Below are 15,222 nucleotides of genomic sequence, written 5' to 3'. Positions count from 1 at the left end.
AAGGAAAAGACGAAAGGAGGCGGAGAAAGATTCTTTAGCAGTGCTGTCAGTGGGAGTCCTCCAAAGTCATTTAGAACAAATGTTCTTGAAGCTCCTTAGGGAATGAAAATCTTGCTGTGATTATTGTGATTATGAAAGACTAGTTTAAAAATGCAAATGTTAATTAGGAAGGTCCTTCTTTAGAAATTTGAGACTTAAACTTCAAACCCAGTATGTCATGTACTTAAAGTGTTTCCTTCTTCTTGTGGCTGCTGTTAGTGATGGAAGCACTATGGATCAAGAGTACGGCCCTGCCTACACGCCGCAAACTCATACTCCCTTTGGGATGCCACCAAGCAGCGCGCCTCCCAGTAACGGCGGAGCTGGAATTCTCCCTTCTCCTTCTACCCCTCGTTTCCCAACTCCTAGAACACCAAGGACTCCTCGAACACCTCGTGGAGCTGGTGGACCTGCAAGTGCACAGGGTTCGGTCAAATACGAGAACTCTGATTTATACTCCCCAGCTTCCACGCCGTCGACGTGTCGACCGCTGAATTCTGTTGAACCCGCAACCGTGCCTTCCATCCCAGAGGCACACAGTCTGTACGTGAATCTCATCCTCTCCGAGTCTGTCATGAACCTCTTCAAAGACTGTAACTTCGACAGCTGCTGCATATGCGTTTGCAATATGAACATCAAAGGTGCTGATGTTGGGGTTTACATTCCTGATCCAACACAAGAGGCCCAGTATAGGTGTACCTGTGGTTTCAGTGCTGTTATGAATAGAAAATTTGGCAACAGTTCCGGCCTGTTTCTTGAAGATGAATTGGATATTTTAGGACGTAACACAGAGTGTGGCAAAGAAGCAGAAAAACGCTTTGAAGCTCTCAGAGCTACTTCTATTGAGCACGGCAGCGGAGGACTGAAAGAACCTGAGAAACTGCCCGATGAGCTAATACTGTTGCTGCAGGATCAATGCACCAACTTGTTCTCACCCTTTGGAGCAGCAGATCAAGATTCCATTCCCAAAGTCGGTGCAGCGAGCAACCTGGTACGCGTGGAAGAAAGGGATTGTTGCAATGACTGCTACTTAGCCTTGGAACACGGACGGCAGTTCATGGACAATATGTCAGGAGGAAAAGTTGATGAAGCACTTGTGAAAACTACTTGCTTGCACCACTGGTCAAAACGAAACGGTAAATATTGAAAACAGCTCATTTTCTACTTGTCCACCTGTGAATTTTTTTTGAGGGTTTCGGGTTTTTTGTTTTTCCTCTGTGAGTATTGGGTGCTTAAGACTGTTTTTTCCACCCACATACTTGCATAAACTTCTGTTTTAACAGTGTTTGGAATAACCATTCCTTTGCCATTCTGTGCTTGTGCTGCACACTGAGCAGAGTGTAGGCCTTGGCCACCGTCGGTTGTGAATTCCTGACATAAATTTGAAGTGTAATGTAAGACCACACCAAGTGTCCACAAGGCTGCACTGGGCTTATGCTTTTAAAGCAGCTTTTGGTGACTGCATCTACAGAGGCTCCGTGGAATGAGCGGACGTAGGACGTGTAGGTGGCTCAAATGGTGACTCTATTGTCAAGGCTACTGGGGCAGGATTAAACAAGATGTATGATTCAGTTGGCTTCCCCCCTTCTTTAAGGGGGAGGAGGGGCAATTTAATGGCATGTGTGGCAAATAAAGCATTATTGTTGCCTTCCCTGTATGTTGGATCTGCCAGAGATCCTTCAATTTTTCCTTCTAAGGCCTGACTAATGATACTCTGTCTCGTGGAATACCCTTTATTGTGGGTATTTGCATACTTCTCTCAATAATAGTCTTTTTGAGTAGCAACTCTAGCAGGGTGGACAGTGAAATGTGAAAGTTTGATAGCAGTTAGCTATGATTTATAGGTTTTAATGAGGATGAGGAAGACTAACAGTAAAATGCAGGTAGGTTTCTGTTTATCAGTGGGGGATTAAATTTAATAAGCCCAAGCTATAGATAAATCAATGTTTTCAGGCACCCAGGAGAAGACTCAGTGTTACTGTGACCTTGGTATTTTAGGATAAAACAATGTATAGATACTTCTAAATGGAGAGGCTATGAAACTATAGCCATACCAAATTTTGTGTCAGCTTTTGATTCTTAAGCTGTGAACATAAAATGGCCTAGTGGTGACGAGCTGATGAAATGGGCTGTGACTGGTGGAGGCTTCCCTCAACTTCTGTGGAGTGAGCACTGGGTGGCAGTCTGCCCAACCCTTCTCCACCTGGAGGGAAAATCCTCTAGTTCAAGGGCTGTACAAGTTGTTTGTGTGGTGGTTTTTTTTTAATTTTAGGGTTTTTTCAACCCTTCTCCACCTGGAGGGAAAATCCTCTGGTTCAAGAGCTGTACAAGTTGTTTGTGTGGTGTTGGTTTTTTTTTTTAATTTTAGGGTTTTTTCCCTTAGTTTAAATCATAAGTTGGTAAGGCTTTCAAGGGAAAAAACTCTACAGAAAAAAAAAAATCCAGTTTTTTGTACGTGGTTGAGAAGGACAGAGGAAGAACTCTAAATCTCTTAACTCTGGATATCATGGCATTTGGGGGTGCGTACGTTCCAGAAGAGAGTGATTCTGTTTATAAATGAAGGTAGTTTAGGCTTTGGGGTGGTTTGTGGAGGGTTTGTCGTAGCCTGTTGTTGCAGTAGGCCTTAACAGTTGTGGGGTTTTTTTTGTCCTTCCAGTGGTGGACGTGAGCATGCAGTGTTCCCAGGACATCCTCCGAATGCTGCTCTCGCTCCAGCCGGTTCTCCAGGACGCCATTCAGAAGAAGCGGACGGTGCGGTCCTGGGGTGTGCAGGGCCCCCTCACCTGGCAGCAGTTCCACAAAATGGCGGGCAGAGGCTCTTACGGTAAAATCCTGCCCGGGCTCCTCTCCTCTGTCCTCTGCTCGGCCTGGCCACCAAACCCCAGGGGCTGGGGGCTCTTCATTCAGCCTACAGGAATTCTGAACAGCATTTGACCTTTCTTTAGACTAACAAGGGCTATTAGACAGGGGAGAATTCTTCTCTCTAGAAAAACAGAAAATATCTATAATTTATTTACTCTTTTAAGGAATATGCATATTTAGAATCATAGAATTGCCCAGGCCGGAAGGGACCTCCAAAGGTCATCTAGTCCCACCTCCCCGCAGTCAGCAGGGACACCCCCAACTAGACCAGGTTGCCCAGGGCCTCGTCGAGCCTCACCTTGAATATCTCCAGGGATGGGGCCTCAACCACCTCCCTGGGCAACCTGTTCCAGTGCTCCACCACCCTCACAGTGGATTTAAAATTAACACACTTCAGTTACACTGTTTATATACACCTGATGCTTCTCCAAGTGAGGGACTGCAATTGCAAAGATGGATTTAATGTTAAAACCAGAGTAATTGCTCTCTTCTTTATACTATCTCTTTATACTCTCTTTTTAATTACTCTAAAAATAGCACAGTCAAAAACATTAGTTTTGAAATGCTTGAAAAAGTGTGCTTTATTGCTGGGTAGTTTCAGAACTGTGGTGAAGATCTGAGGTTTATCCATTGTGTTGTCTATGATAAATATTTGGAGTGGCCAACACGTGATGCACATTTACAGATAGAAGGTAAATTCTGTGCACTCAAGACACAAACTGCCTTCATTAGCATATGAGATTGATTTATCACTATGTTGGAGAGTGACCTTTCACCAGCAGATCTTTTGTAGCTATATTTAGAACGTGGTAATTATACTTTTAGGGTACATGTAAATGCATGGGGTTTTTTTATGGTGTTTTTTTTTCCTTCTGTGGTCCTTTACCTATTTGCTTTTTGGTCCTTTACATATTATTTATGTTTCTTTCCCCTCATTGGTTTGATCACTGATTGTTTAGGCTCTGTGGGGAAGGCTTCCTTGGCAGTAAAGATACTGATAGAAATATTAAGCAATTATGGAAATTCTTCTTGAGGCCCTGGGAGATTTCAAATAAAAATGCTTGGCTGATGCTTTTTTGCAGAGGGTCGGATCATACGTGGAGGTTTTTCATTTGTATCTGGTAAAATGAGAACTATTCCATTTATAATCAGTGCTACTTCCTGTTAGATGCTGGGAAGGCTGGTGTTTGTTCTGGTCGTGTTTCCTAGAAGCAGGGTGTTAATTTTAGGTTTCCTGCTTAATATATTGGAAAAATCTGTCTTGCTTTTCCAGGAACTGATGAGTCCCCGGAACCACTGCCAATCCCAACGTTTTTGTTGGGATACGATTACGATTTCCTGGTGCTGTCTCCGTTCGCGTTGCCGTACTGGGAAAGGCTGATGTTGGAGCCTTATGGATCTCAGAGAGACGTGGCTTACGTCGTGGTGTGTCCGGAGAACGAGGCTCTGCTGAATGGAGCAAAAAGCTTTTTTAGGGATCTGACTGCCATATACGAGGTACGTTTTTTATGGAGGTTTAGAATAGAAACCGATTTTTGAAAGACTTTTTCTAATATATAAACTCATAACTACTTATCAGACTTGTCTCAGCTGATGGAAATGATTGGTGTCTCAGAAAGCTGCTAAAAAGGGTTTTAGGAATGGGCACTGGAAAGATAAGGGCAGTCCATGCTGCTCCCCGTTCCTTTCAGTAACAGCCGTTTTGGGAGTCTCTGCCTGATAAACGCCACCCAGTGGTTAAACACTGTATTGCCACTTCAATTGTTTTAGCTGCATTTAATTAATTAAATGCATGTATTGCTTGGCTTGTGATTAAGATTAGAGTAGATAATCTATCAACCTGTTTTTCTTGCATTTAGGAAAACCTAAAAATAAACCATAAAATCACTGTTAAATGTTTCATACTGGTGTAGTATTCTAGAATTAAATGTTACTTTGGGATATCATAATTAAGCTGAGTTCTCTGTCTTCATATATATGTATATACATGCTCCTTTGTGTGATATTTAACAGTTTTTTAAGGCTTCCACATTCCTTACCTTGCATCTTCTATTTTGCTTTCTTTGCAGTCGTGCAGGCTCGGGCAGCACAGACCTATCTGTAAATTGTTGCCTGATGGGATCATGAGAGTTGGACCTACTGCTTCAAAGAAACTTTCTGAGAAGCTGGTCACGGAGTGGTTCTCCCAGACAGCCAACGCCAACAACGAAGCGTTTTCCAAACTCAAACTCTATGCCCAAGTTTGCAGATATGAGCTGGGTATGAATCTTTTTTTGCTGTTTATTTCATACACTAACCACTTCCTCCGTGCCAGTAGAGGAGGAGAAATAATTGCATTTGTTCATTGAGTCCTATTGTTTGTTACAGTTTTTTTGTTTTAAGCTTGAGGAGAAAAAAAGTCCAAAACCCCCACACATTTGGATATGTGCTAAAATGGTGTTTTATCATCTAGCAGTATCTTTAGGGAAGGGCAGTGTTGCTGCCCAACAGCGTCTTCGGTTGCCTTTTGTATGGGTGACCTAAGTTCTGAAGCAGTGATTTCTAGCAGTGCCACATGGCTGAAAATATATATTTTAAAAATAGATTTCTGGATATTTCTGAAAGTCTTATGAGAATGTTAGGATTTGAAAAATTAATACAGATATTTTAATTTGATAGGTAAAATGTGTGCTAAGGGTTTTCTTTGTTTTGTTTAAACTATAGACTTAGGTAGATGAAGTTTGCTTAAGAACAGCATATAAAATTTATGCTTTTTTTTTTTCTTTTTTCTGGTTTTAGGTCCTTATCTTGCTTCTCAGCCTTTGGACAATTCTTTACTTTCCCAAACAAACCTGGTCCCTCCCTCCAGCCAGCCGGCCTCCGCTCTGCCCCCCGCCCCGGCCAACGCCGCCAACCCCAACACTCCGTCTGCTGCTCCTGCAGCTCCCACCAGCAGCACCATGACGGCGACATCCACCAGTGCCATGTCCTCTGCAGCTACTACGGCTAATTCCACCTTGACTACCACTGCCCCATCCTCCTCTTCTGCCACTATAGGCAGCGGGATAGCCACGAGCAAGCCCTCCTCCTTCCCAGCTTTCAGCAGCATGAACAATACCACTTCTGCCTCCCTGCCCGCTCAGGCTGCCGCGGTGCAGAACGGGCAGGCGGGAGGGCAGCAGCCCCAGCCAGCACTGCAACCAGCAGGGATGGCTGGAGACACTACTGCAGCACCTGCACAGCCCCATCCAGAGGTTTCTGAAAGGTAACAAACACCAGAGTCAAACCTGCTTCGGCTAAAAAAACCAAAAACACAACACCCTCAGCTCAACTAGTGTGAACCTATTTATGCCACCCTCATCCCCTCAATAAAAACATTTCTTTTCTAGTCACCAGGCTGCTTTTTAGGGAGAATGAAAGTTCATTCGTGGTGGAGCTGAACTTTTTGGTTCCAGTTTTAGCTGCAGTTCTAATTTCATCTCAGTGTCTGCTGCGGTACAAAAATAAACTTTCTCTTTTTTATTCTCTAAAGAGAAAAAATTCACAAAACTACCCACTTATATATTTTATGGGGGGGAGAAATAGATAACTGGCACCATCTAAAGTTCTACTTTCTGTTATCAAAGTTACAGTAGTAAGGACAGCTCTAACTGAGAGACTGACCTTGTAGATACTCTTTTTCCTCAGTTGAAGCAATAGAACTACGTGCTGTTGAGCTTTTGTAATAAAGAAGGCTAAAGAAAAGGCAAGCAATACTGGGAAATAAAATGACTGTTTCTTGTTTCTTACACTGCACTTGACTCAAAGGTCTTTTAGATTTACCTTTGACAATTTGATTGTAGTTTTAAAGTAAAAATAAATTGTGACAAAACAGCTTTTTGTAACGGGTTTCCCCATTTCATTTCCAGCACTATGGATCGTGATAAAGTTGGAGTCCCTACAGATGGAGATTCACACGCTATCACCTACCCGCCTGCAATCGTCGTTTACATAATTGATCCTTTTACCTATGAAAAAAAGGATGAGAACAGTAGCTCCTCTAGTCTGTGGACACTTGGACTTCTGCGCTGCTTTTTAGAGATGGTTCAGGTTCTTCCTCCTAACATCAAGAATATAATTTCTGTGCAGGTGAGCCGATATGTATTAAAAAATGCCAAACCAAGTCTGTGGTTGGACTCTGATCTGAGAGGTCCCCTCCAGCCTAGACAATTCTGTGATCTTTGGCTGTGTTTTGGAGGCGATAACGCCCTCAAGGTGAAAGTTTTGTTTGCTTTGTAAACATTACTTACAGTTCTAGGGCTGTTAAATCATTAAGATTCTAGCTCTTAGAGCAGTTTGGGGGTTATTAACCAAAGCTAAGTCCTGTAGTGGATTCCAAACTCGTCAGTCTTGTCTCAGAGGAATGGAGTGTTGCATTTCACTCCAATAATGAGTGAAATATGGGAAAGCTGCTTGTCCCATCACCATCTGACCCTGCTGGGCTTTAGACCCTGCTCCTTCCTGACAGATGTCCCCCTGCAATGTTCTCAGCTGCTGCAAAACTAGTTATCAGAGGGCATCACAGTTTCAGAGGAATCATCACAATTCTCTTCTAAACAAATTATTTTCTTCTCCGAAGAAAATGTCAGTGAGAATAATTCCTTGAAATTCCACATAGGTTTGGAAGAAGTGGTAGGAGATATCCAAGAACCAAGAGAAATTTGGTTGCAAAGGAAAATTTGAAAAGCAGCACACCCAAACACTATTAAAAAAAGCCGTTAATCTAATGACGAAACAGTAATTTCTTTTTTTTCCAAGAGAAATTTGGTTGCAAAGGAAAATTTGAAAAGCAGCACGCCCAAACACTATTAAAAAAGGCCGTTAATCTAATGACGAAATAGTAATTTCTTTTTTTCCCCCTCTGATCTGTTCTAGATTGTCCCGTGTCAGTACCTTCTGCAACCTGTGAAACATGAAGACCGGCAGATTTACACTCAGCATTTAAAATCTTTGGCATTTTCAGCTTTTACTCAGTGTCGGAGACCTCTTCCAACTTCCACCAACGTGAAAACATTAACTGGCTTTGGCCCAGGTTTAGCCATGGAAACTGCTCTTAAGAGCCCTGACGTGAGTGTTGTTAATGTGACTGTAAATATGCAGATCAGAGAAATGTCTGTGCTTATTAAATCACCGGCGTCTTTCACGTTAACTAACTCGAGTTCTTGGGAATATTTGCTTTCTGAAACTTGATTCTTTGTCATATTTCTAGAGACCCGAGTGTATTCGGCTCTACACCCCTCCTTTTATACTGGCTCCTGTAAAGGACAAGCAAACAGAACTGGGAGAGACTTTTGGAGAAGCTGGTCAGAAGTACAACGTGCTTTTTGTGGGCTACTGTCTGTCTCATGATCAGAGGTGGCTGCTCGCGTCCTGTACGGATCTCTACGGAGAACAGTTAGAAACTTGCATAATTAATATTGATGTACCAAACAGGTAAGAACAAAACCGTTAAATTAATTTTTAGAGTGTATATCTTCTTTCATTCCCCCAAAGAATTTGTTTGTTTATGCTGTAGGAATAACTCTGACTTACGTAGACTCACTATATTGCAAAACTAGCTAAAGCAAATGGATATTTTCCATATCGTGTGGATATTGAGTGAGATTTCTAGAAGTATGTTATTTGATTTCATGTGATTCTTGAGTGGTTTTGTGTGTGTGTGTCCATACTCCACAGTGAGATTTCTAGAAGTATGTTATTTGATTTTGTGTGATTCTTGAGTGGTTTTGTGTGTGTTCATACTCCACGCACACGTTTGCTGGCTTTTGATGTCAGTTTTATAATGTGATTAATTAGAAAATCAAACTAACAAAAGCTGTGATTGGGACACTATAATACTAACTTCTTTGGGTCCTGTGAATGTTCGGGTTAATACAAGAAGAGCTGTGATTGGGACACTATAATACTAACTTTTTTTGGGTCCTGTGAATGTTCGGGCTAATACAAGAAAGAAGTTCCAAATGTGGCAATAAAAACTTGTTGCAGATGAATTCTAGTTCTCTTTTCCCTTCTTTCTTCATTCTAGAGCTCGGAGGAAAAAGGGCTCTGCCCGCAGGCTTGGTCTTCAGAAGCTCTGGGAGTGGTGCCTGGGGCTGGTGCAGATGAGCTCTTTGCCGTGGAGAGTCGTAATAGGCCGTTTGGGAAGAATAGGACATGGGGAATTAAAAGGTAACATTAGCATTTTTAGGGTCTAAAACTTGATTTGAAGCTTTTGTTTTTCAATAACAAGGAAGTTCCAAATGTGGCAATAAAAACTTGTTGCAGATGAATTCTAGTTCTCTTTTCCCTTCTTTCTTCATTCTAGAGCTCGGAGGAAAAAGGGCTCTGCCCGCAGGCTTGGTCTTCAGAAGCTCTGGGAGTGGTGCCTGGGGCTGGTGCAGATGAGCTCTTTGCCGTGGAGAGTCGTAATAGGCCGTTTGGGAAGAATAGGACATGGGGAATTAAAAGGTAACATTAGCATTTTTAGGGTCTAAAACTTGATTTGAAGCTTTTGTTTTTCAATAACATGAAGTGTCTGTCCCTGTTTCTGGAAGAAAACTGAAATAATTTTAGAGTTCCTTTGCGTATTCAAAACTTAGCAGACATGAAGTTTGCAGTTCACACTTTTATATAGAAACCACGTGTTCTGCAGGAGGCATTGCTCTTCTAGACAAACCCCTGTCCTTTGTCTCCTCAGACTGGAGCTGTTTGCTGAGTCGCCGAAACCTTCAGTCCCTCAGCAAGAGACTAAAGGACATGTGCAGGATGTGTGGCATCTCGGCTGCAGACTCTCCCAGCATCCTCAGTGCTTGTCTGGTGGCAATGGAACCACAGGGCTCCTTCATCATCATGCCAGGTATTTGAGAAACTCTCTCTTTATTTTTATTTTTCATGCCAGGTATTTGAGAAACTCTCTCTTTTTTCTTTTGGCAAGGGATTTTAGAGCTCGGGTTTAGCAAAACTAAGGAAATACCTGCTTTCTCTTGCACAGATTCTGTGTCGACCGGCTCTGTCTTTGGACGCAGCACCACTTTGAACATGCAGACGTCGCAGCTGAACACCCCCCAGGACACATCCTGCACCCACATACTCGTGTTCCCCACCTCTGCATCTGTGCAAGTAGCATCGTCAACTTATACCACTGAAAACTTGGATCTGGCCTTTAACACAAACAATGGTTAGTAGATTGGGCTCATTCTTGCTTGGAAAAAACCAAAAAACCAACCAACAAACCCAACCAAAACCCCCCTTGTCACTCCCGTTACAATAAGACTGTTTATTCTAATGAACCACAAGATTTATATGGAAAATCACCTGGTTTCAGAAACACATTGTCCTATCCTGTATGTAGGGGAACTAGAAATTCACTGGCCTTGTTCTTTTTCCAGATGGAGCAGATGGAATGGGAATCTTTGACTTGTTAGACACTGGAGATGATCTTGATCCTGATATTATAAATATTCTTCCTGCATCCCCTACTGGATCCCCTGTACATTCTCCAGGGTCCCACTACCCCCATGGAGGTGATATGGGCAAGGTAAGTGCTGCAGTAAACACAGTTGTGTGTGGTTTTGTGTGTGTTTTCTCTGTCTGTGAACTTCCTGCTGTGGAATGAATGGTGTGAATGCATTTCATTCCTATGAAATGTTTTAAATCAATTGGATGTTGGTCTTTGGAAGATTCGTGTAATGCTTGAATGTTCCAAAATGCTTTGTGTTTTGAAAGCTACGGGTAATTTTTATTAAGTTTGCGCTCTCCTAATATTAAACCATTGCCTGTTGTTTCACAGGGTCAAGGTACAGATCGATTGCTTTCAACAGAATCTCACGATGAAGTAACAAATATCCTGCAACAGCCACTGGCCCTCGGTTATTTTGTGTCAACTGCCAAAGCAGGTCCATTGCCTGACTGGTTTTGGTCAGCGTGTCCTCAAGCACAAAATCAGTGTCCCTTGTTTCTTAAGGTACAGTCACTTCTGTAGGTGGTACAGCCGTCTGCCCGGGCATCTGTCGTAGGAAGTTGTGGAGGGGTCTGAATTATGAGAATTACTATGTTTAAAACAAAATTGGTGCCTGTCTCTTGGGATACATCTGCTTTTGTTTGAAGAGAGGTTGAGTTTTAAGTTTTGGAGCTTTGGCTTTTCGTGTTCACTTATTTTTAAGGGAAGAAAAATGATAATGGAAGTAATGAATGTTCTGAAGGGCTCTGCTCTCTGACTGTTTCCTCATGGTAGTCAGGACTGTGTTCTTTTCCTGGCTGTGTCCTGTGGTATTTTTAAGAATAGGTTGAGGTTCTAGACAGATCTCTGGTTAATGCCCAACTCCCATGGGGACCAGTGGTGGAGAGGGAAGTACACAAGTGTCATGTAATAGCTCATTTACGCTGGGTAAAAATAAATAAATAAAGCTCTGTATGTATTGCACAAAGCATAAAAGCTACGTTTTCCATGTTGGCTGCTGCCAAGTGATAGCCATTGTGTCATCTGTCTGGATATTGTCTGATCCCCTTATCTTTTTATGGCACAATCAAGACATACTTGGCACATTTAAGGCTCTACATTAATACAGAAAGTTTCTCTGTATGCTAACATTATTCACTTTTGACTTAAATTAGCATCTCTAATACTAGGCTTTATTTTCTAATGATACAGATATATCTTCTGCAGCCTTATTTGTGTCTGGATTAGCAGTTCCTCTTGGCCTTAGATCAGCTGCAACTTCAATAGAAGACATTTTTTTTTGACTAGAGGATTTATTATTTACCCTAAGCAGTTCTATATATGGGATATAAATAGATCATCTTATGGAAAGCAACTGAACTTCCAAGTCTGATTATTACTAGACAGCTTGGGCCTCTTGAGGTGCTTTCTCAGTAATCACTTAATGTAGCAAAGGGATTAAAAAAAAAATAATTCCTACTAGTACTGTGCTTTTGAGAGATCTGTCTGCATTTCCTTTATATTCTGATAGACCATCAACAAGTTCAGGAACTAAGGATAAGATTTGTTTTGGCTTTTGTGTCAGAGACTAGAAGGTGAGTGCAAGGTCCAGGTCAGCAATAGAGAGGGAAGAAAAGGTGCTGTAGTTGAATCAGGTGGTAATTTCTGGCATCTTCTTTCTTTCCTTAGGCCTCTTTGCACCTCCACGTGCCTTCAGTGCAATCAGACGAGCTACTCCACAGTAAACACTCCCATCCACTTGATTCTAATCAAACTTCTGATGTGCTCAGGTATTTATCATTGATCACTTGTAAAAATATTGTGTGTTTCACTTTTAATGCTGCTGCAGTGAAGCTCCAGATTTGTTTATTTTTCCTGCTGTTGGTTTTCCCTTTGTGCTGCTGATACCCTTGGTGCAGCACGGAGACAATACAAATTGCTGTGCTTTCAGGGATTTAAAGATGGCTTTATCGCAGAACAGTGCAATTAAACAAATGTCTCTAAGCACTTCTTTAACTAATCAGTGTTGATTACAACTGAAAATATTTGGAAGACAGTGAATTCCTCAAGCTAGAAGCGAGTTTGAGGTGTAACACAGAAGATGGTGCATAAATGAGTGGGAGGTAATTGCAGTTAAGCCAGGATCTTGCACAGCAATCTTGCAGGAATATTGAAATCCTGAAGTACTAGAGTCTGGAGAGACTCATGTCAATGTAATTACAACTGAAAATATTTGGAAGACAGTGAATTCCTCAAGCTAGAAGCGAGTTTGAGGTGTAACACAGAAGATGGTGCATAAATGAGTGGGAGGTAATTGCAGTTAAGCCAGGATCTTGCACAGCAATCTTGCAGGAATATTGAAATCCTGAACTACTAGAGTCTGGAGAGACTCGTGTCAATGTAGGACAAGAAAATGCCAGATGTTTTTTCTTGTGGCTTTTTTAAAATATGTGAACCTCTTGACATGAATTAAGCGTAAGACAATTAAAATGATAGTTTTCCACTGAAAGGAGGTTTAGCTTTGAACCGCTTGTCGTAAAAAGGCGCGTTATTTCAGAATGTTGCCAAAACCTATTTTGTGTTTTTAATACCAAAGCAACTGGACTGTATTAGATTATTAGGGCTGTAAAATACTGGATGAGAAAAATCCGTTGGCTTGATGGAAGCTTGTTTGCTTTTCAGGTTTGTTCTGGAACAGTACAATGCACTCTCCTGGCTAACCTGTGATCCTGCAACCCAGGACAGACGGTCGTGTCTCCCGATTCATTTTGTGGTGCTGAATCAGTTGTATAACTTTATCATGAATATGCTGTGATCTTCATCTGAATTTTGCAAGACAAAAAAAAAAAAACAAAAACAATGAGGAAAAGGGATATTTCACTGCAGGACTAAGTTATAATTCTTCTCAGTGCAAGTTGTTTGTGATGGGGTATGAATCTTGTTACTTCCAGCAAATATTGTTTTGACTTGTGAGAGGGGCACCTGTTGCCCTCCTGTCTTGGAGTCATCGACTATGGGGGACGCTTTAGAATGATGATCAGAAAGTGTATTATAACATTTTTAGTAGCAAAATTAACCATTTTTCCCCAACCGCAGTATTTGTGAAGAGTAATGAGCCATAGTACCCAGTCATGGTTAATGAATATTCAAAGCATGGAGATGAGAAGAAAACATGAGGAACAATAAGTTTCAACCTATGGCTTCGGAACATCAAGATGTTCTTGTATTGGATTATAGTACCTAGTATTCAAAAATGCCTGCATCTCTTATTTATTGTAAGTTTTTAAATGTATAAATTGTCTTATATTTCTTAACCTCTTTTATAAAAATTTTCCTAGAAGGTTTATACTGCCTTCTTGCTTTAAAGCAATTGGTCTAAAATATATGTAATCGTCTTAATTAAAAGTTGCAGTAGGTTGCTTTTAGAGTATTATTTTTTTGTAAGGGGGTGGGTGGGGACAGTAAATTTGTATTGTCTTGATGTACAGTTTAATGGGGATAGAGGGGTTAATGTCCATACCATTGTGTGTGGGGGATTTACAGCTAAGCTGTAGTTGCAGAGTACATGTACAGTAATGAAGTTCACTGTGTTTATATAAATTGAAAAGGTACCGGGTCTTACAGCATTTTATATCACACCTTTACAGAGTAACAATGGCAATATATTAAGTGATATTGTAGGTGGTTTAACTTGTAGTGAGAATAAAACGAATAAACTCTTCAATTGAAGTTTGTGTTATGGTTCAGGGCTGTGGCTAGATTCTCAGATCTCTTGCCAGTTCCAAGTTTGAATATTACAAGAATATCTACTGTGAGTTGGTGTTACCTGGATATTCTTGGCGCTGTGGTGACTGCGTTACTTTCTTCAACACTTGTGATAAAACACAAATCTGAGGCATAAAACACAGAAAAAAAAACAAAACAAACCTCTGATCTTATCCAAAGTCTCCTGGAAGGCTGAAATTTAGCCCAGCTCTAGCCATTTTACAAATGCAAAAATAGTCAATCTTGACTTTAAGATTGGTGTGTGTTTAACTAAAATGTGGTGTATATAGATTCTCAGTGAATTCTGGTATTCAGATTTTATTCCACTAGTTAAAAAAAACAAACCAACAAACAAAAACCAACAAAAAAAAAAGCACGAAAAACCCTGAACATTTTCTTTTTTAATGTATTTTTGGCACATTTGTGGTGAAGGTCCCAAGTATCAGTGTGTGGCCTTCCCCGTGTCCCCTGTTTCAGGCTGTGGCCGGGGCACGTGCCAAGGAGGCTGAGCCCTCCCTGAGGAAGGGACTGACACCTCGAAGGCTTTCCTAACCCTCTCCCTCTATCTCCATCCAGTCAGTGTTTATTTTTCTCAGTAGTTTCCTTCCTTCCTCCCAGCACATGCCAAATGTTCTGATGCTGCTCTAAAATAGCCCCTACGGGTGCTGAAGAGCAACTGCATAGGATTTTTTATTGTTTTCTTGGGTTCCTCATCCGACTGCTGGGTTAAAAACGTGTCTCCTGGTGCGATACCCCGTGTCCTGGCTCTCAGTGCTGTCCCTCTCGCGGGTTTAAACCTTCAAAGGAGCAAGTTTTAAGATCCGTGGGTGCGCCTGCTGTGAATCCTCTCCAAGGAAGAGTTTGTTTGCATTTACAAAACTTACTCTGTTGATGGAAAATCATGTTTTGCAAATGCAGAATACCTGCCGGAGATCATTTTTTTTCACATAAGCAAGTCTCCTTGAATCATGTATATAAAATATTAGCAATTTTTTTTTTTGGTTTTGTATAAAGAAGTTGTACAATTAATTGGTGATGAAATTTTGCAGTCATTTCGTCAAAATACCATGAATGCAATCAGAAATTAGCGTATTTTGATAAACAGAGTTAAACACTGGGTC

At 41.3% G+C, this 15,222-nt stretch overlaps 1 protein-coding gene across 1 annotated transcript in view; it reads left to right on the top strand.

Annotated features, from left to right (window-relative positions):
- The window catches only part of MED13 (mediator complex subunit 13), a 56,783-nt gene extending 42,350 nt beyond the window's left edge, over positions 1–14,433 (top strand). The window contains exons 16-30 of the mRNA XM_014952994.1: positions 259–1,175; positions 2,696–2,863; positions 4,175–4,398; positions 4,971–5,160; positions 5,680–6,145; positions 6,789–7,008; positions 7,795–7,986; positions 8,129–8,352; positions 8,945–9,087; positions 9,596–9,754; positions 9,890–10,075; positions 10,287–10,435; positions 10,688–10,861; positions 12,026–12,126; positions 13,019–14,433. Coding sequence (XP_014808480.1) covers positions 259–1,175; positions 2,696–2,863; positions 4,175–4,398; positions 4,971–5,160; positions 5,680–6,145; positions 6,789–7,008; positions 7,795–7,986; positions 8,129–8,352; positions 8,945–9,087; positions 9,596–9,754; positions 9,890–10,075; positions 10,287–10,435; positions 10,688–10,861; positions 12,026–12,126; positions 13,019–13,151 — 3,646 coding nt within the window. The 3' untranslated portion in view covers positions 13,152–14,433. The remainder of the gene's footprint in view (positions 1–258; positions 1,176–2,695; positions 2,864–4,174; positions 4,399–4,970; positions 5,161–5,679; positions 6,146–6,788; positions 7,009–7,794; positions 7,987–8,128; positions 8,353–8,944; positions 9,088–9,595; positions 9,755–9,889; positions 10,076–10,286; positions 10,436–10,687; positions 10,862–12,025; positions 12,127–13,018) is intronic.
- Positions 14,434–15,222: the final 789 nt, after the last annotated feature.

This window comes from Calidris pugnax, unplaced genomic scaffold (genome assembly GCF_001431845.1).
Source record: "Calidris pugnax isolate Ruff unplaced genomic scaffold, ASM143184v1 scaffold133, whole genome shotgun sequence".
NCBI lineage: Eukaryota > Metazoa > Chordata > Aves > Charadriiformes > Scolopacidae > Calidris > Calidris pugnax.
The sequence above is the reverse complement of the archived record's forward strand: the minus strand, read 5'-3'. Positions and strand labels throughout refer to the sequence as shown.